This window comes from Hyperolius riggenbachi, chromosome 5 (genome assembly GCF_040937935.1).
Source record: "Hyperolius riggenbachi isolate aHypRig1 chromosome 5, aHypRig1.pri, whole genome shotgun sequence".
NCBI lineage: Eukaryota > Metazoa > Chordata > Amphibia > Anura > Hyperoliidae > Hyperolius > Hyperolius riggenbachi.
The window spans coordinates 366,750,120-366,772,666 of record NC_090650.1 but is presented as its reverse complement, the minus strand read 5'-3'; the positions used below and the strand labels follow the sequence as shown (position 1 = coordinate 366,772,666).

The window sequence follows — 22,547 nt, the reverse complement described above, 5'->3', positions numbered from 1 at the left end:
GGCTCACTTGCAGTAGAAGAAAAGTAAAGCCGGCACCATCCAATATGTATTTGCTCTTTTATTTCTTAATTGCAGCAGACCGTAATCATCGCAACGTTTCCGGGCAGCCACCCCTTTTATCAAGCTAGGCTGTCTGTGAATACACATATACTGGCGTCTAAACACCTTATATATATCCAATACTTCTGAATTCACAATTGGTGTGCTAAACGACCTTGGACTCTGCTACATGCCTAACTAAAAAACATAAAACTGTGGCAATTGTGTGAAAACTAGGAAGGGTGAAACATGAAAAAAAGTGTAATTTTTTTGCATTTGCGCCTATTTTTACCCTGTAAAATGCCTACACTTCACTTTGATGGCATGAGCACTAGCTGTATCAATAGCGACACAGCTGAAATGCCAAAATTGTCAGGAATCTTAAAATGGATCTGTAATTTTAAATGATTAAAAAAAAATGATATTTACTTTGGCAGGGGCAGCTTCTGGATACCAGTGCTGGGACCCCAGAGAAACCGAAATAATAATCACAGTGGGCGCTCTAGTGGAGACAAGCGGACTTTCAGGGATCTTAGCAATGAATTGCCTCTGCTGAGGATGGGGAATCCTCTTTAGGATCCAAAGGCTTCCCCCTCCTGAAGCAAGTACTCTTAGGGACACTATTTTAACTTCAGGTCAAATTTAAAGTGCTATTGAATCACAGCTGTACATTTCGCTGACCTCTGATATCTCTAGTAATATATAAAATGGATTATAAGCAAGAGATAAATAAATAGATTGATGAAGAGAGACACTCCAGGGGAAAAAAACAAATCAACAGTTTCCCTTTAAGCATTTTAGTATGGCAGATAAATATAGCACAAGCAACAAAAAAAAAGAGGGAAAGTATAAAAGATATTTGTACAACACACCCTGCTTACTCAACACGAAAAGTACAGGCATTTATGAAACTCTATCATTTAATTACAGCCTCCACATTTCTTTAAACACATTTTTCCATTATACATAATAATTTGCTTGAACCACTAGGCCAGTAATTACAGCAACTCCATCCAAAATTAAGTTTTGAAGCTATTTTGCAGACTTATAAATAATTATGTCTAAACCAATCTTTTCCCCCTTCTTTTTACTGTGCCTTTCATTAAATGACCTTAATGTTACATAGGTGAGATACAAAGGAAATTCACTTGGCTGAAAATATTCCAATGGGATCTTGCGTCAACTCACAATATTAACACAAACTAACACACACACACACACACACACCAACAACAAATAAATACAAGTCTGGAAAACTAGAATATACTTACAAATTGTTAATTAATTTAGAAATAACAGACAATTCAATGTAATTTTAGTGATTTGAAACCTGAACGGAAAATAATGAATCTTTACACTTTAACAAAGTCAGAGCTGGCATGTGATATGAGATAAATATGGGTACACCGAACTAGTCCTATGAAGCTCCCTTTTTGTATTGCAAAGGTTAATAAACCAGTGCTTGATCTATGCATATGAAAGCAGTTCAACCACAAACTCAGACAAGGCTCCCCTGAAAAGTAAACAAAAGCCAAAACACTTTTGGGTTTGGAAACACTGCTGATAAAATGACTAAAATACTAAAATGGCTATTACTTATTTTATTTTCCAATTGAATGAAGCAGATATTACGTCATATTGACAAGGCTGCTGGTTAGAGTTCAGAACACAAAACTCAAAATATATTTTTACCATAACGCATGCAATTAATCATCTCATAAGTTCATATTTGTTTCCAGTTTGCTTTAAGTGTCTATTCTGGCTAGTATTTTAACTGGTATGTGCCCTCCAAACTCTGATACCTGTAATTAAGAGCTGCATTTGCTACAGACTTGCTATTTTTACCTTGCAAAGCATGACTGAAGTGGAGTATGTTGAGAAAAATGAATGGTTCCTTATGAACCTGAAATCAGCACTTCAACTAAGACCAGCAATGCCCAACCTGAAACCCCCGTTATGGTATATATCACATTACGGCCCATATGCAAATAACTTTCCTCCTGAATTTTTTCACAAGAGATGTTTTCATATTCTATAAATAAAATACATGTGATGCCTCCAGCAAGGAAGAGAATACTCAAAACAAGTTTCATGTTGACTTATACAGTGATGGGAAAAACTATTTGCCCCCTTCCTGATTTCTTATTCTTTTGCATGTTTGTCACACTTAAAGGTTTCTGCTCATCCAAAAACGTTAACTATTAGTCAAAGATAACATAATTGAACACAAAATGCAGTTTTAAATAATGGTTTTTATTATTTAGTGAGAAAAAAAACTCAAAACCTACATGGCCCTGTGTGAAAAAGAAATTGCCCCCTGAACCTAATAACTGGTTGGGCCACCCTTAGCAGCAATAACTGCAATCAAGCGTTTGCGATAACTTGCAACGAGTCTTTTACAGCGCTCTGGAGGAATTTTGGCCCACTCATCTTTGCAGAATTGTTGTAATTCAGCTTTGAGGGTTTTCTAGCATGAACCGCCTTTTTAAGGTCATGCCACAACATCTTAATAGGATTCAGGTCAGGACTTTGACTAGGCCACTCCAAAGTCTTCATTTTGTTTTTCTTCAGCCATTCAAAGGTGGATTTGCTAGTGTGTTTTGGGTCATTGTCCTGCTGCAGCACCCAAGATCGCTTCAGCTTGAGTTGACGAACAGATGGCCGGACATTCTCCTTCAGGATTTTTTGGTAGACAGTAGAATTCATGGTTCCATCTATCACAGCAAGCCTTCTAGGTCCTGAAGCAGCAAAACAACCCCAGGCAATCACACTACCACCACCATATTTTACTGTTGCTATAATGTTCTTTTGCTGAAATGCTGTGTTACTTCTACGCCAGATGTAACGGGACACGCACCTTCCAAAAAGTTCAACTTTTGTCTCGTCGGATCACAAGGTATATTCCCAAAAGTCGTGCCAATCATTGAGATGTTTTTTAGCAAAATTGAGATGAGCCTTAATGTTCTTTTTGCTTAAAAGTGGTTTGCACCTTGCATATCTGCCATGCAGGCCGTTTTTGCCCAGTCTCTTTGTTATGGTGGAGTCGTGAACACTGACCTCAATTGAGGCAAGTGAGGCCTGCAGTTCTTTAGATGTTGTCCTGGGTCTTTTGTGGCCTCTCGGATGAGTTTTCTATGTGCTCTTGTGGTAATTTTGGTCGGCCGGTCACTCCTGGGAAGGTTCATCACTGTTCCATGTTTTTGCCATTTGTGGATAATGGCTCTCACTGTGGTTGGCTGGAGTCCCAAAGCTTTAGAAATGGCTTTATAACCTTTACCAGACTGATAGATCGCAATTACTTTTGTTCTCATTTGTTCCTGAATTTCTTTGGATCTTGGCATGATGTGTAGCTTTTGAGGTGCTTTTGGTCTACTTCTCCTTGTCAGATAGCTCCTATTTAAGTGATTTCTTGATGGAAACAGGTGTGGCAGGAATCAGGCCTGGGGGTGACTACATAAATTGAACTCAGGTGTGATAAACCACAGTTAAGTTATTTTTTAACAAGGGGGGCAATCACTTTTTCACACAGGGCCATGTAGATTTGGAGATTTTTTTTCTCACTAAATAATAAAAACCATCATTTAAAACTGCATTTTGTGTTCAATTAGAAAACCCTCAAATAAAGCTGAATTACAACAATTCTGCAAAGATGAGTGGGCCAAAGCTCCTCCAGAGCGCTGTAAAAGACTCGTTGCAAGTTATCGCAAAGGCTTGATTGCAGTTATTGCTGCTAAGGGTGGCCCAACCAGTTATTAGGTTCAGGGGGCAATTTCTTTTTCACACAGGGCCATGTAGGTTTTGAGGTTTTTTTCTCACTAAATAATAAAAACCATCATTTAAAACTGCATTTTGTGTTCAATTATGTTATCTTTGACTAATAGTTAACAGTTTTTGATGAGCAGAAACATTTAAGTGTGACAAACATACAAAATAATAATAAATCAGGAAGGGGCAAATAGTTTTTCACATCACTGTAAATATCAGGTATGTAAATGGCTGACTCAGTCCTGACTCAGACAGGAAGTGACTACATTGCGACCCTCACTGATAAGAAATTACAGCCATAAAACACTTTCCTAGCAGAAAATGGCTTCTGAGAGCAGGGAGGAGATAAAAAGGGTCAATAGTTCATAGATTTTAGCTCTGGAATATTTCAATGAATGTGCTATTGAACAAAAACAATAAAACTGTTAAAACTTAAAAAGTAGATTTAAACATAAAATAAGTGTGGAATATCTTAAAAAGTCATTGTTAGGAGAAGGAAGATAGATACAATCGTTTATTTCATTAGTTTATTTTTGCCTTGGGTGTCCTTTAAATGATTTACAGTCTTTACAATTTGGTTTGAATTTTAATAGATCTGTTATAACATCAATACTTGACTTTAGCGTTTGTTTTAAGATAGTTTGACTAGCGGCTTCATATTTTTTGCATTCTTTTCCTCCATGTCTATACAATAGTCCATATCTATACAATAGTTAACGTGTTACCAAAGTTATTCTAGTGTTTAAAGAGTTGTAAGTACTCTCAATGGTAAGGGGTGAAAATAAGCAAATCTCAAATTATGGTTTTTGAAGGAACACAAGTATTTCTACAGGAAAAAAGATTTATAGGCTTCATAGACAATTTACTGAGCAATTTTATCTCCCAGACAGGCTCTGTAATTTTGTTCCCTATCCACATGTAAATGCGCTGCTTACACAGAGTTAAAGACCGTACAACTCTGGCCTTTATGCTCTTAAAATGATTGCAGTATTAATACAGGTAAAGGCAAATAATCTTTAAATGTTATTACAAGAAGATTATTTTTACTAAAAATCTAATCTAAAATATTGTGTTCTATTGAAATTACTCCTATAAAATCATTCTCCCAGTCTACAAAGCAAGCACTGTGCAAATAGGGTAGGCAAAAGAACGTACGAAAGCAATTGTAAAATTTCATAAAAAGGGAGATAACACAGGAGAAAAGGTGTCAGGAACATTGAGGGCATTTATTAAGACTATGGAAGAACTAAAAGAACAGTGTTGAATTAACAAAAGGCAGTGTTGCTTTACTTTAATGTAAAGTTTCACTTCTCTTGATCAAACAAAAAAAAATTGAAAAAGTAAACCTGAGCAAACATTTAATATTTTTTTTTTAGCATACTTACATTTTTACAAACATTTACGACACAGCTAAAATAATTACTATACACATACTGCCCCCCCTCCCCCCCCCCCAAAAAAAAGAGGCCTCAATTCACTAAGCAGTGTAGACTAGCCTACTGATGTTTTTTAGTCTACTGATGGTTTGGTCAGTTGCATCAAAAGGGAATTCACTATTACCAAATGTTTTTAGACCTGGTCTAAAACATTTGGTAATTAGGTGGGTAAAGCAGGGGAAATGATCAAAAGATGCAATTCACAAACAAGTAGCTATGACTGACATCCTTTTCCTTTGATGAGCTCTCCTCTGCATACAATTAAACTCCTGCATAATTAATTCAAAAGGTCACATCCTCACATCTAAAATACCTCACAGAATTACTTTACTGACAAGAAATCAGATTGTCTAATCTCTCTCGGAAAAGTGGGCGTGGTTACTCCTTGTTTGACTTTGTGAATTGTGTAACTGCTGAATGTTAGACCAGGTCTAAAAACAGGTCTACAACATTACATCAAACCATCAGTACACTAAAAACCATCTGTAGACTAGTCTAAACTGCTTAGTGAATTGAGGCCAGAGAGTATCTTGTGTCGCGACAGAGTACTGAATTTGTTGCCTTTGGCCAACATACATCATTATTGGGTTTGATATTAAGCGCTACACAATCCTGCTCCTGAAGGAGGGGAATCCTCTCTATCACAAAAGTTCTTTTGTATTGCCAAAATGGTTCTCACCACCACCACACCAAATATTGGAAAGGGACTCACCCTTTTCTAAGACCCCCAATTAGGACTTAGTCTCGCCTTGGGGTTATTCCCAGGTCACCCCCGACCTTATCGAACTGTGTCTTTAGTGGGCTAGGCCAATCCACAAGTGCTGACAGATAACCTCCAAATAAAAAATCTCCTGATGAGTCACGTACTGTGACGAAACTAGTCGGGCGGGTCCTGAGACGGCGTGGAGTGCAGAACTAACAGCGGGGCAAACGCAGAAACTACACGGAAGGCTGACCGCGCGGCAGCTAGACCGAGTAGCAACATTTGGGGAGCCCTTCGGAGGCCACCAATACGGGGGAGAGCCCGTTGAAAAACTCATGCTGTCTTTTACCTGGAGAAAATTGTAAGTGCAATAAATTTTTAAGGTTTCTAAAACCATACAGTATTACGCTATGTGAGATTTTTTATTTGGAGGTTATCTGTCAGCACTTGTGGATTGGCCTAGCCCACTAAAGACACAGTTCGATAAGGTCGGGGGTGACCTGGGAATAACCCCAAGGCGAGACTAAGACCTAATTGGGGGTCTTAGAAAAGGGTGAGTCCCTTTCCAATATTTGGTGTGGTGGTGGTGAGAACCATTTTGGCAACACAAAAGAACTTTTGTGATAGAGAGGATTCCCCTCCTTCAGGAGCAGGATTGTGTAGCGCTTAATATCAAACCCAATATTGAACTGTCTATAAAAATATTGGCGCACTGCCTGATTTGACTATATACATTTGCGCATCTCAATTGTTTTGTGAACATACATCATTGCTTTCTTCCAAAAGGTAAGACCAACACCTACTCTCCTTATCAAAGCAAAAATAAACTTATGAGATAATGAATTGTATGTGTAGTACAGCTAAGAAATAGAACATAATAGTAGCAAAAGTAGAATAATAGTAGCAAGGAAGATTCTCATATTGTGATCCAGTACAGGAAGAGTTAAAGAGACGCTGAAGTCTCAAAAAAAATCAACTTATTTCAAAAACCTCTGTAACATCCCTGTCCTAACTAAAACCACGCATCCCCGCAGCTGGACACTAATTAAATCCCCCCACACTGCGGAAGCGCTTCCGTGAGAGGCAGAGCTTTCAGCTGCAGCACTGCCTCTCCACGCGTCTATCAGCGTGGATCGTCGCTTCCGCCCGCCCCTCTCAGTCTTCCTTTACTGAGAGGGGCGGGGGAAAGGCGGAGATCCGCCACTGATAGACACGCATGGAGGCAGAGCTACAGCCAAAAGTTCTGCCTCCAGGAGCAGCAAAATCTACGACCAAGTTGGTTGTGGATTTTGCAGGGGGGGATTTGGGGGGTAAAGACCCCTCGTTCTGCTGCGGGAGAGTGGCGTTTTAGCAGGGGCAAACATGCCATGTAGAATATAAGGTAAAAAGCGGTTTTAAAAGTCACTTCAGAGTCTCTTTAAACAGCCAAGAAACAGTGAGAGACAGCTTGAGATAAGGTTTTACTACAGGAAAGTTAAAAAGGTTATTTCTGCTGTGTTTTATAGCTTAAGTGTGGTTTTAAAACTGCAACTGTGACAGTAGATGCAATGTTATAAAAAATAAAAAAGCTATAGAACTGAAAAATAAAAATATGAGACTATTTCCTTTGCTACTAATGTTCTATTCCTTATCCGTACTACACATACAATTCATTATATCATATGTTTGTTTAACAATTTAAGGGGGCCTCAATACACATTGCAGCTCTTCTGGAAAGTTAGAATGTATGTACACTGACAATTAATGCTTTTTCTGGAGAACAATGACTTTGTGACACATGAGTGAAGATGGAGTTATTCCCATCCTCTGTAAATCTTAGTGGTTGTTCTAGAGGTAAACTGTATCGGAGTACTGCAGTTACCATATTGCTTATTGCAGGGCTTCCCAACCCGGTCCTCAAGTAAAACCAACAGTGCATGGTTTCTGGAAGTTAAGAAGCTCTGCTTAAACACTAATTACTTTACCTGTGAATATTTGTGGTTTACTGCAAAACATGGACTGATGGTGGTACTTGAGGACAGTGTTGGGAAGCCTTGGCTTATTGTATATAATGTACTACACTATATTGGCGCCCTGTCTTCCCCATTGTTGTTTCAGCCACACATCAGCACCCTGTTCATATCTCCCCAATGAAACCACTAAACAGATTTGTCACAGCCTGCTGCAATCATATGTTTAGAGCAGGTATGCAAAAGAGTAACAAGAGTTTCTGCTCACTTCAGCTCACTGTTCAGGTTTAAATTTCTTGGTATTATGTATTCTAAGGAGAGCACCGCTTCCATCCACCCTTCTCTTTTCATAACTAGGGCTATACAGGTGGCAGCCATTACTTCTGAGCTTAGTAGGTTTTAGATCGTGGGTGTGTTTGTTATCAGCTACCCTCCCTCACAGGGGAGTCGTCTATGTGAAATCTCACACAAGCTGAGATCACCTGCCCTGTGACATCATCAGTAGCAGCCTGTGTTTTGTTTTGTTTTTTTTATCTCCTCCACCAGCCTGCCGGATTCTGTCCCAGCAATATGAAAGGAAGGGAGGGGTTCCTCCAATAAATGTAAAATATTTTATATTTGTCATCATGCAGCTGAAAAAAGGCTGCTATTTATTATTATAAATTAGATAATACATTTTATTTCTGAAATCTTGTATTTTTAATTTGGGTCCACTTTAACATTAAGCACCAAGAATACATCTTCAGCTCCCATATAGGGTTACAGCATTTTACCTCAGCAGATGAGACATTGACATTGGGTCAGGTGTTGGCTAAGAATCTTGGCTAGTTGAAAGTTGTTCAAATTTAGAGGTAAAAAAAGCAGACTTTGAATTTAATTTGCTCATCTCTACCTGGTACCATAAACTTAATGTCTGATGCTTGGCCATCAAAAACACAAGAACTAGCTGAAATAGTCTTGAATTGACAGTACAGAACAGTAAATATTTTGCAAAAAACAGCACACACATACAAAATGGATTATCCTACCATTTACACCTGTTATACTCAGTACATGGTGAATAAAACTGCCAGCTTCAACACTGAGAAAGACTAGGAGGCATCTACAGTATAAAGTATACAGTCAACATGGAGTAAACTTGAACTGGATTTTGACAAAACATGTTATTACATGGCAAAAGCTAACTGCAACCCCTTGCCTGTGTCAGTTCAGAAGAAGGTAACTTTTTGTCCTATGTTGAGCTGTGAATGCTATATATGAGTTTGTCGTTATTGAGAAAAGACACCTCTCCCTTTTTCTCTTTTAAACTCAGTTTGTGCTTATTTCCCTCCTGAGGGCGGAGTCTGGTCACCACATGGCTGATGCCACATGTCAGGACCTTAATACTGTTTTTCAAGAGTGTGACCATTACCACCCTCTCTGGGTACCTGACTGGAGTCAGGTTTGTGCATCTCCACCTGCTTGTAGTGGTTGGTTGCTCTCTATGCAACCTCCCTTTGTGAGTATTTATTCAGCCCATTTTTAATTTTTATATACTTTGTGACGTACTGCACCATTTGGGCTCTCTTTGTCTCTGTGCATCGCTCACACTTCCTTCCACACAGTTCTAATCTGAAAAAGGATAAGGACCATTGTCTGATGGTATTACCACATCATCTTCTGGAAGAGGGTATAGCCTATGGCGGCATTCACCCTCTGTCTGCAAGAGGATGAGGAAGCACAGGCAACCACTCCACCCTGCAGTGGATTCCTTGAGGCACCACTGTGGTTGGGCTGTTAACAATTGTCTTTCCTTTGTTCACCAATGCAGGAGAGAAGGCCAATGTCATGACTACCAGACTATCAAATACCGGTCTGATTGGGGTCTGATCTGGGTCAACTCTTAGAAGTAGAATTAAATTATGAACACCGTTATGTGAGGCAACAGGAAAGAGATGGAAAAAAATTCCTTAGAGTTTTAACTAACATTCCACAAAAGGGGTTCATTGGTTGTTGTCCCTGGGTTTACCAGCTTCCTGTGTGGGAAGGAAGTGAGGAACCTTCTCCCAGGTATCAAGGAGTCCTTCCCCAGGTATCAAAAGAGACATTAATAAAAGCCTAAAAAAAAATGTATAACTTTATATTCTACGCTGTCGAAAACAAAGTAAATATTTTCCAAGAGTTGGGCATTTTAGTTCAAGTAGTTTAAGTAACTAAAAAAAGTCAGTCACTATAATCATGTGTTTGTGAATATTAATTGGAACTTCTGTTTTATCATTTGCGTCCTGCTTCACGCTTTCTAGTGGTAGATTCAGAGCTGTCTTAGCAGATGTGTTGGTGTCCCAACTTTAAGGAGGCAATGTCAGACATACAAGCTACAACAATTACTTGCATTGCTTACAACCACAAGCCACAAACCAGAGTCATGTTTCTGCTTCTTGTCTCTTCTCCAGCCTTCAATAAGGCTTTCCCAATGGATTTTCTCATGCAGACATGGGATTTAAATGTACAGTCTATGAAGACACACACTTACACAAGGTTAGATCAATTTAAGCAGTGCAAACACACAGGCATGATGTAAACTGGCCTGAACTCTGTAGAAAACTGATGATCCAGCAGATCTTTCCGGGCTGTTGTGCTGTGCCTCAGCATGTGTGCTTGTGTTGTGTGTGTGTGTGTGTGTGTGTGTGTGTGTGTGTGGGGGGGGGGGGGGGGGGGTAGAACAGCAGTCAACACCTGACTGTGTAGGGGGCACCTTAAATTGAGACTACCAAGAATACACTGGAAACCACCATACGCCCCGCCATTGTGTATAGGGGCGCTTATAAGGGGAACATTATCCTGGGTGGTGTCATACAGTATATAAAGTAATTTAGGGGATTCTTGAAATGTATGTGTGTGATGTATATGTATATATATATATATATATATATATATATATATATATATATATATATATATATATATATATATATATATATATATATTCAGTTAAAGGAATTAAGTTAAAGGAATTATGTGTCAGTTCAGGGGGTTGGTCTGTTCTCTTCCATGCAGATTAGCTCCAGGCTTTTCAGGATAAGTAAAGTGGACAGGAGATAGAATGCGGGGTCATTACTAATGGTCTCCTCACATACATTAAATAGTCAATGCTTCCCTCTAAATTGGCCTCCCAACCTCATCTCTTTACCGCCACAGTGCTCCTAGCTTCAACAAGGCAAGTCCTCCCAGGAGCACCTCTCCCGAAACTCGCACAGAACTGCAGAAAAATTGCATGCGTTTCTTATTTTGGAGGTTGCATTTGCATTTTTGCTATTGCGTTTTACGCTTGTGATTTTCAGGTTGTGGATGAGTTTTTAGATGGTGGTAGGCTACATTTGATACAGGAATGCATTTACCAGACATACTGGGTGAGGTTTATCTAGGTAGTGTTGTTGTACTTTGTATTTATCATGCTGCTGGTGCAATATAGTCAAAGTCTTTCTTCAACTTGGCTTTACTTTAAATGACACATGTGCATATATGATGCAGGAGTGGCCATCAGGGTCATTAAATGATTGAAAACTGTTTTCAGGATGAAATGAATTAATACATATCTAAAGTGAATTCCAAGTAAGATTAACAATAACAATAATATTTTTTATAGCGCTTTTCTCCCTGGGGACTCAAAGCGCTGTGACCTGCATTATGCAGTTTCAAAGGCTCGAGAAAAGAGGTGAGTTTTTATCCTTTTCTTAAAGCTGTCCAGAGAAGGAGCCTCTCGTCCTGATTGTGGAAGCGAGTTCCATAGAGTAGGGGCTGCATAGGAAAAGGCCCGAGCACCAAATGTTAAGTGTATCCTGGGAATAATCAGCTTCATCTTACTGGAGGGTGCGTGGAGGGGCATAACGTTCCAATAGATCCGCTATGTATTTGGGTCCCATGTGGTTTAGACTCTTTAGAGCCTTGAATGTCAGCAGGCAGATCTTAAAATGGATTCTCCATTTTACTGGCAACCAGTGAAGCGTTTGTAGTACTGGGGTGATGTGCGACTGCAGGGGGAGTATTTCATGACCCACAGTATCAAAAGCTGCAGACAAGTCAAGAAGAATCAGAATTGAACACTCACCCTTGTCTCTTGCTGTAAGTAGATCAAGATTAAAAATTAAAGGGGAAAAAAACGGTATTCACTTCATATATCCAATCATCACAAAGGAGAGGTCAGTTTTTTTTTTATTTAATTACATACATGAGGCCTGCCTAAAATCAAATGCCCTACTAATGTAAGAAATCGTTTTTAACAGATCCTGAAATGTTGCTCTTCAAAACTTCTCTGTCCTCCTGATTGACACCAATTACTCCCATCAACCCTACAAAAAAAAAAGTTCAGGTCAGAAAGATGCACTGCTAGCTTCACTTGCTCCACTTCTTTTCTGCTGTGCCTGAGATATCTGCTCTGAGCTTGGGGGTGTGGGGTAGAGGTGGGCGAACAGTTTGGCTGTGTTAGCCGAACTGTTCGGGCTGCCCAATCTGTCATTTATCTATGCCTCTTACTACTTCCGGGTCGCAATGACCCGGAGTAGTACGTCTGCGCTGCCCGGCGGAGCGCGTCCTAGCGACGCGCTCCCGTTGCCGGGCACTTTCTGCGCATGTGCGTGACGTCACTCATGACGTCACGCATATGCGCAGAAAGTGCCCGGCAACAGGAGCGCGTCGCTAGGACGCGCTCCGCCGGGCAGCGCAGACGTACTACTCCGGGTCATTGCGACCCGGAAGTAGTAAGAGGCATAGATAAATGACAGATTGGGCAGCCCGAACAGTTCGGCTAACACAGCCAAACTGTTCGCCCATCTCTAGTGTGGGGTTGGGAAGGGGGGTGGTAATTAAAAAAAACAAACAGCAAACAGCTGGAAGAAAAATAGAAAAAAAAAAAGGAAATAGTACAATCCCACCAAGATGGTTTCTGAACGGTGCCGAAATCATGGAATTGTGATTTAGGGGTGCTAAAAGAATTTAGTAATTTTATCACAAAAATACTACAGTTCCCTTGTGCAGTGGAAGAGAAAAACATAGGCAGAAAAATCTAGAAAAGTGTACATACGGTATTCTTTAATTCTTCTATAGATGATAGTGAGTCTTGATGCCTGAAAGGAACCAGTTTACTTTACACTTTTACCTAAATGAGGTTCAATCTGCCTGGCCATTTGTAATGTATTCCTCTCATTTGTAACCCAAAATATACTTCTAGACTAATTTGTGTCTGAGCAAACTGTTCCTAGACTGTATGCATAAGGATGCTAGGGACATTAGATCATAAGTTCCTCCAGTTTAAGGGCAAATAAGAATGGTGCCATATATAAATATATGGTATTAACCATCAGAGAACAGTGATACTGTTAGATTTACTCCAAAACAGAGCAGAAGCAAAGTCTCAGCAAAGAAAAATAAGGACATCAAGGCTATTTTTTTTTTAAATTACAATCCAACAAATGAAAATGATTTTATAAGGCAACATCTGTTTTTCTGAAACCAATTTAACTGCAATTATGGTAACCATCTACTCAAAAGACATAGCAAAGAGCAGATCTAATTTGTTGTAAATTGGAGCAGCTCCTCGTCCCCCCATGCTCCCCTCCCCGGCAGAGCCAGTGTGTAAAAAACTTCTTGGTAAGGAGGGTCAAGGAAAGATCACATGCAACAGAGCTTTTGTATCACATCTCCAAATTACTTGGAGGCACTGTAGTCTTGCAAATTGAACTAAACTTCCCTAATTCCAAGAAATAACACTGTAGTGAAAATTGGTTATAAGACTTTGAAAGAAAATATTCTTTAAATCTAGAAATATCCTGTAAGCGAGGTAGAGAAATCAAGACACACTACTCTGAAGCTGTAAATGGTGTAACTCTTATTTTCCAGTAAACTGCTGCTAACTTCTTGCAGGGTGTTCAGAACCTGGAAAAATTACTGAAAAGTATGAGGAGTCTGTGATCTCATAAACGTGTTCATTATTAATCAGTTGATAGGATGATACTATGAAAATGTTCACCAATATTCAGTTGATAGGATGAGGCCATGGTCCGTTGAAAATGTTCACAAACAATCAGTTGATAGGATGAGGGTATGGTCCCATGAAATGTTCATTAATACTCAGTCAATAGGATGAAGCTTTGGTCCCATGAAAATGTTCTTTAATAATCACTTGATAGGACGCAGCTATGGTTCCAAGAGAATGTTCCCATTATAATCAGTTGATAGGATGAGGCGAAGGTCCCATGAAAATGTTCACCAATAAACAGTTGATAAATTAAACCTTCAATGGGTTATGGAGAAAGCAAGGGCATATCAGAAAACATCTTCTTCTGCTTCAGTGACCATACCAAAGCCTTTGACTGTGTGGATCACAATAAATTACGGCAAGTTCTCAAAGAGATGAGAGTACCAGATAACCAAACACGTCTCCTGAGGAACTTGTTTGCAGGTCAAGAAGTAACCGTGAGAACTGAACATGGAACAACTGATTGATTCAATATTGAAAAGGGAGTATGACAAGGCTGCATATTGTCACCCTATTTATTTAACTTCTATGCAGAGTATATCATGCAAAATGCTGGACTGTTTGAAACAAAAGCTGGAATTAAGATTGTAGGAAGAAATATCAACGACCTCAGATATGCAGATGATACAACTCTTATGGCAGAAAGTGAAGAAGAATTAAGAAACCTCTTGAATGAGGGTGAAAGAGGGGAGCACAATAGTTGGCCTAAGGCTCAATATTAAAAAAAAATAATAATAAGATCATGGCATCCAGACCCGTTCCCTCCTGTCATATAGAGGGGGAGAAATGGAAGCAGTATTGGACTTTGTGTTCTTGGGCTCAAAAATCACTGCAGACACAGACATTTACTCTTTGGAAGGAAAGCAATTACTAACTTGGATAGTGCAATAAAAAGCAAAGATGTCACCTTGTCAACAAAGGTTTGCATATAGTCAAATCCATGTTTTTCCCAGCAGTAATGTATGGTGGAGAATGTTGGACCATAAGGAAGGCAGAACGCCAAAGAATCAACGTCTTCGAATCGTGGTGCTGGAGAAGACTTGAGAGTCGCTTCCTTGGACTGCAAGCTGATCAAATCTGTAAATTCTTAAAGAAATGATCCCTGACTGTCCATTGGAAGGAGCAATGCTGAAGATGAAGATTAAATACTTTGGACACGCAATAAGAAGGCCTCATTGGAGAAGACCCTGATGTTGAAAAATATCGAGGGCAAAAAAAGGAGGGGAAAGCATAAAATTAAATGGCTATATTGTATCATGCACCATTCACAAACCAGCAGATGATTTTCAAACGTCTCAAAACCTTAAAAATAAAGTGATAGCAGAGAGAAACTCATGGCAAGTATAGCGTCAATAGTACACCCTTCTGTAATCAGAAACTAATGTGAGGTAATAGATGAAGAGAGATGACACTGACACACACACACACACACACACACACACACACACACACACACACACACACACACACACACACACACACACACACACACACACACACCTATCCCCTGCTCACCCGAAGTTTTCTTTAAAGAGTAACTGTTAGGCATTAAAAACAAAATCAATTCTCTATTTCTATCTGTTGATCATATACAAGGAATGCTAAAAAGGCAATGCATAACTTTAAAATCAATCTTACTTTTTTATTGCAGAGATTAATCCTCATGTCCCCAGCTCCTTAGTACGCAGCCAGTAATCAGCCGCAAAAGAGAAGTTGCAGTGCAGGCTGGGGCGGGGGGAGTTTCTGCACAGACACAGCTAGTTCAGCCTGATTTGCTGCAGCCTGTGTCACTCTCACTCCTTTTCCTCTCATTGGCTGCCTCCCATGACTCTCCATGTCTGCCCCCTCCCCACAGTCCAGCCCGACAGGCATCTCTGCTGATTCATGTGGGCAGTGGCTGCCACCACCACATCGCATCGCAACCATGGGGACCCCCGTCCCTGCTACCATTTCCTTAGGGATTCCCTGCATTTACAATCAACGCTCGCTATTGGGGTGGGGAGGAGCGGGGAGTAAGGGAGGAAATGACCTCACCATTGGCTTCAGCTGGAGGGAGTAAAGATGGCCCCTGCCAGCGAACAGAATTCTCTCCATTTACCTTTTTTATTTTATAAAGTTCACTGAAATCAACACTTGGACCGTGCAATACACGTTATGTAAGTAGAGTTAGTATTTATCTACTTATATATGCTGTTTTTTTTATCTGCATTGTATGGCTGACCGCTCCTCTTTAAGCTCTGCGTATCACAATCACCACTGCCAATCAAACAAACCACAGTACCTGCCAATCAATCAAAAGTCTTCCATAGCATATTACAGTTTTAATATGGTGACCACCAGCCCCAGTTTAAATGCGTGGCGTAGCCCCAGTTTAAATGTACAGGAGCATTCTGTGCCTGTGCAGTAGTATTGTGCAGGTGCAGAATGCTCCTGGCTATGGGAACGCGATGGGAAGGTGCACATACCTAGTACAGCCCAACTGACATGACTGGGACTTATTACTGGCAAAGACTGTACAAGAATGCAGCAACTCAGGAGGATGTTGAAGGGGTCCAAGTAGTACATAGGGCTGGAGGTTGCCCCAGGTAAGTATAAATGTTTTTATCTGAGAAATCCCAGATTTCCTTTAAAGAGACACTGAAGCAACAACAAAAAATTATGATATAATGATTTGTATGTGTAGTACAGCTAAGAAATAAAACATTAGGAGCAGAGACATCAGTTTAATATTGTTAGTTAAGAGACTCCAGTTGTTATCTATGCAAAAGAGCCATTGAGCTCCACGACTTTCAAAGTCGCAGAGAGCTCTGTCTTCTGAAGCTTATTATCTCAAGTGTCAGAAACTGTATTGTTTGTTTTTCTGCAGAGGACAAGTCAAAAATTCACAAGACTGCTCTGTAAAATCATTTAGAATGCTGAGTAGTGTGTGAACTGCAAATATTAAAGAATGATGCAATGTTATAAAAATCACTAAATAACTGAAAATAAAAATATGGGAATATTTTCTTTGCTACCAATGTTCTAGTAATTACCAGTACTACACAACCAATTCATCATATAATTGTTTTTTCGCTTCAGTGCCTCTTTAAATGATTGTTAAAAGCAACTTTTTTTCCTCGGAAATCAGATTGGACCTGTCAGAAATAATCGATCTGACAAAAAATTGTATTGTGTGTACCTAGCATTAGGTAAGTAACATTGGTGATAGCAGTTTACTCTGCAGAGGATGTTAAGCTACTGTATGCACACAATTTCATTGGATTAGGACCCTGTGATCACTGCAAGCTACTCACAGGGATCACAAAGGAAGAATACCTCCTTAAAGCGGATCCGAGATGAAAAAAGAACTATAACAAGTAACTTGTCTATATATCTTATGTAAAGTTTAGTTGGTTTACACGGCAAATCTAGCTGCAAACAGATTTAATAGAATATGATTATTTATTCCTGTGATACAATGACAGCGGCCATGTAGTTTGTAAACATTACACAGAGGCAGGCTTATCTGTATCTTGAGCCATCAGCCTAATCCCCTCTCCTCCTCCCTCCTCCCCTCTGCCTCTGAAATAAATGGCTAGTAACACCTCCCCCTCCTCCTGCCCAGACTGAGCTCCCATGAGCCCTTGCTACTGCCTTGGCTCTCTGAAAACCTGTGGGCGTGGCTTTTTTAGTTTATAGGGAATTAGAGTATTAAAACAAAAACAAAAAAGTATTTGGCTTGAGGAATGCCCTATAAACAATAGGAAAGGAACATAATTATGCAATGTGTAAAAGTTCACCTCGGATCCACTTTAAAGAGAATCTGTATTGTTAAAATCGCACAAAAGTAAACATACCAGTGTGTTAGGGGACATCTCCTATTACCCTCTGTCACAATTTCACCGCTTCTCGCCGCATTAAAAGTGGTCAAAAACAGTTTTTAAAAGTTTGTTTATAAACAAACAAAATGGCCACCAAAACAGGAAGTAGGTTGATGTACAGTATGTCCACACATAGAAAATACATCCATACACAAGCAGGCTGTATACAGCCTTACTTCTGAATCTCAAGAGATCACTTGTGTGTGTTTACCTTCTGTCCCCAGCTTCTCTCATGCACTGAACATTACAGGCTTCCTGCAGACAGCTCTGCCTATGTCGTTAATTCCTCAGTATGTGACAGACCAGCTCCTTTCACAGCCTCCAGAGGAGGATTTTTATCCAGCTCTCTTCTATCACTGATAAGATAGCAGAGAAGCTGCTGGCTTATGTAAATAAAACACACACTGGAGTGTGCATAGAGGAACAGTTCAACACTGAAGAACTTGGCAGCCTTCCAGACACAGGCCGACAAGTCTGACAGGGGAAAGATACATTGATTTATTACAGAGATGGTTATAGTAGAAAGAGCTACAGTAAGCCAGAACACATAAGAATAGGTTTAGGAACTTGTAGGATGGTAGAAAAAACGTTGTAATTTTTGTTACAGAGTCACTTTAAGGAAGACGTTAATTAATAAAATTGTTTATTTTTGCAATAATTATTTATAAATATGTACTCAGTGTGTGCCCATTGTAATCTTACCTCACCCAGATTTGTGTCCTAAAGTTTTTTATCTTTATCTTGCTGGCATGTTTACCACTGGCAAAGTGAATCACTGAGGAATGTTTTCTTTTTTCCTCTGTGAAGTAGGCAGGAACATCACATGATCTCCCAGAGTGCTTTGGGGAAGAAGTCTGCATAACGTTATAGCCTAGGCTAAATCACTGGAGAGGTGGGGCTACATACCAATATACAGCAATATATAGATATAAAATGTGTTTCTGATGCAGATAACAAGGTAATTAAGATAAAAAAAATAAATAATTAATTACATTCTGCTTATGTGCCATTATAGCTCCTCTTCTACCACCCTGACATTCAATTTCTGTTTGACTTCTGTGCAAAAAGTGGTACAATAAACCAGGTATGTCAAACCGGTCCTACGAGGGCCGAGATCCTCACACATTTTTGATACAGCTCAAATTAATTGATGGGTCTGAATCAGGAAAGGTATGGTCCATCAGGTAGAACACATTCCTCTCTTTCTCAGTCCATCCTAAACACTGGCATGGATCTGGCCCTCCAGGCCTGGAGTTCGACACATGTGCAATAAACGTTCATGAAATTTTTGCCTGTAACTTACCGAAATGTGTCTAGTATACATTTTGAATGTGCAATAAGTTTCAAACTCAAAATCCTGGCAAAAAGAAAAATGTAATTTATTTAAAGTGCAGTTTTTACATGCTTTTTTTCGCATTAATATTTATGCACGTGTGCAAATTTATGCATGCAGGTTTCAAGAGAATGAATGCAAAAATCTGCCCACTCGCGCAAATTTTAATGTGAAAAACCTGAAGACTGACGCACTGTAATCAGTGCTTTTGGCCATTTGAAAATTGCAAGGCAGGATTGTCAGCTGCAGTAGCCTACATTCACACACAAAAGACGAAACATCTAAACGCTTTACTAAGCTTCGAATTTGATATTTTTAAATCTGTTCCTTTAGCTAGGTTTTAAAAACTTTTTCAGTTAATCTTATAGGCCACAGTTTGTTCCTTTTTTTTTTTTTTTTTTTTTTTTTTACTAAATTACTGTTATTCCTATTCAACCCTCAACCTAATGAAGCTTCTGGGAGCATTTCAAACCCAGCGTTCTGTGCGGGGAAAAAAAATAATTCTGAATTATTTTTACTATTGGCCTTTAAAGTTTATTATAATAAAACTAAAAAATAGTTTAGCCAAAAAAAAAAAAAAAAGTGGCAGCTGAAACTATATACCGGTACAAAGTCTCGGCTAAGAGCACAGTGCCCTTTAATACTTAGGAAAAAATATGAGCGGAGGGAAATTGGAGTTACTTACTGAATTTTCTCCCTGCATAATAGTCCGCAAAACATATGCTGCTGAAATTATATTAATGCCTTGGATCACAATGGAGCCAAAGCTCACTAAGTGGGGACAACCTGTAACAATTGCTAATGCAGTAAATTTTCGAGCCCAAACTTCTTCTTAAATTGCTAAGTGGCTGGAATGTTTTCTGGCTGATTGAGCCCCAGGAGGTCTGGTTCATATGGGGACTGACTTTTCCACATTAAGGCGGCAGTGGCACCGTATAATTCTGCATTGCGGGGCCCATTCTGATTACCTGGCTTGCCGCGGTCCTTTTTGTGTCCTTGAGTCTGTCGCTGGCCCTGTTCAGGCTCTCTTGCTGCTGATGGACTTGAGCTTCCAGCACTTGCATCTCTCTGGTCTTTTTATGCAATTCAGATTTCAGGATCCCAAGTTCCAAGTTGAGCTCATTCATCTTAATGTCACTGCAGCTAAGCTGTAACAGATTGATGTCAGATATGCTGAAGTGAAATATGCTATAAACAGATGTTTTTGTTTTTTTTAAAAAGCATTGTAATTAGTTTGCGGTGCTGGGATTCTAGCAAAGCCATGTGTCTGACATAAACTCAAAATAACTTCTGCAAATGGAAATCAGGCGACGTGAATGAGAGCGTGGCCCGATACTGTTCTAATGTAATGGATGGGTGTCTGCATGTGCTCAAAACGGGACTGAAAAATGTGGCCACAGCTTCTGGTTCTGATTAATTATAAACGAGAACCACTCAGCTCGGTCTTGTCGTCGGCTCTTGTTGTTTTCCACAGTCGTGTTTACAAGTACAGTTATTGCTTTAATCGAGGTCACAGCTGAAAATGTGGACCAGATTTGAAGGGCCATTCGTTCATAGACAGGTGATTAAAATGCATACATTTGCAAAAGCTGCAAGTGGGCACAGGATAGCGGTAATAACATATCGGTAGTGTTACCGATATTCTACTACATTAATATAGTAAAATATGGGTAATACTTACCGATATTTTACTATGACCTAACCTCTCCCTACTCTCACACAGAACCCTCCTCTGACGATGCCTAACCCTTAACTCCCACTTAGTAGTGCCTAACCCTTAACTCCCACTTAGTAGTGCCTAACCCTTAACTCCCCCTTGGTGGTGGCTAACCTTTAATCTCAGCAGTGACAAATAGCGGCTACAAATTGTAGTACATTGAAAACAACAGCTACAAATCATGGGTAGAAATAGCGGCCACATATAAAAAAAATAGTAGCTACAAATAGCAGCTACAAATTGTAGCTGCTATTATAGCGGCGCCAGTTTAATACTGTGTGCGCCAAGATTTCTGTATAGCAGCTAGAATCAATAGGGGAGAAAGCCACGCCCTTTTAAACTAGCAGTGTTTTTAAAAGATCCCATTAAATCACGTAATAAGCTATAAGGCTCTAGAAATAGCTATGAAATAAAAACAAATGGAGGAAATGGAGGCTGCCCTCTTTTTTTTACTTTAACCTTTTGCTGACCTCCTCATGGCGATAGGTGTGGACGTGGCAGCAGCCCCAGGACCACCTAACGCCGATCAGCATAAGGTTCTCGGGGCGTGGTTTGTGCACGCAACTCCGCTCTGATGGCGGAGCTCCACTCGCTACTGGGAGAATGTTAGCTGTCTTTTACTGCTGTACAGCGATGCGATCTAAGGCAGCACTGTACTGGGGACAGCCGTGTGACATGGCTGTCCCCTCCAGAAGCAGGGTAGCTGAAGCCTATGACAGCTGATCACACTGATTGGCTGGCGGTGGGACGGAGGGAGGGGGAAGTGTAAAAATAAAAAAATAGGCAGATTTATTTAAAAAATAATAAAACAAATAAATATAAAAAAATAAATGAACACTTGGGGGGCGATCAGACACAACCAACAGAAAGCTCTGTTGGTGGGGAAAAAATGGGGCGGGGGGAAATCACTTGTTTGCTGAGTTGGATGGCCCTGCAGCGAAGGCCTTAAAGCTGCAGTGGCCTATTAAGTGAGAAATGGCCTGGTCTTTAGGGGTGTTTAACACTGCGGTCCTCAAGTGGTTAAGGGGAACAAGAGGTGAGAGTGATATGGTGCCTGCCATATTTATTTCCTTTTAAACAAAACCAGTTGCCTGGAAGTCCTCCTGATCCTGTGTCTCTAATACTTGTAGCCATAGACCCTGAACAAGCATTTGCAGATCAGGTACTCTGACTCAGCTGACAGGGTTGTGGAGTCGGAGCAATTTTGTGTACCTGGAGTCTGAGTCAGTGGTTTCAATAAAGTGAGGAGTTGGAGTCGGATGATTTTTTTTTTAAATTTATGGCCTTTGTGAAAATTAGACTACGGAGTCGGAGAGTCAGAGAAATTTTGGATACCTGAGTCAGAGGCTTCATAGACTGAGGAGTCGGAGTCTGAGTGGGAAGATTTTTGTACAGACTCCACAGCCCTGTCAGCTGACTCAGGTTTTACTGCCATATGCTTTTTCTAGGGTTTTGACTCAGACACTACATGTGCCCGAAGATCAGCATGGCTACCAGGCAAGGAAATAAATATGGCAGCCTCCATATCACTCTCACCTTGGGTTCCCTTTAAAAATAAAATGATTATTTGCCTGGCTGTCATGCTGATCCTGATAATCTGAGTCATTTACCCACTTCAGTTGTTCTGACTGCACTGGTTGCTTCTTACAGGAGTGTGACTCAGACTGCTGAAGCCAGAATGTCAACATCAAAGCTCGGCACCATACAATTTTTTTTACCGTATTAAGGTGTC

The 22,547-nt window shown here is 40.0% G+C and overlaps 1 protein-coding gene across 5 annotated transcripts in view; it reads right to left on the bottom strand.

The window, feature by feature from the left end:
* The window catches only part of LOC137518990 (polyamine-modulated factor 1-binding protein 1-like), a 539,976-nt gene that overhangs the window by 492,524 nt on the left and 24,905 nt on the right, over positions 1-22,547 (bottom strand). For all 5 annotated transcript variants that reach the window (XM_068237518.1, XM_068237520.1, XM_068237522.1 and 2 more), the window contains one exon: positions 20,067-20,246. In XM_068237518.1, the coding sequence (XP_068093619.1) occupies positions 20,067-20,225 (159 nt within the window). In that variant the 5' untranslated portion in view covers positions 20,226-20,246. The remainder of the gene's footprint in view (positions 1-20,066; positions 20,247-22,547) is intronic.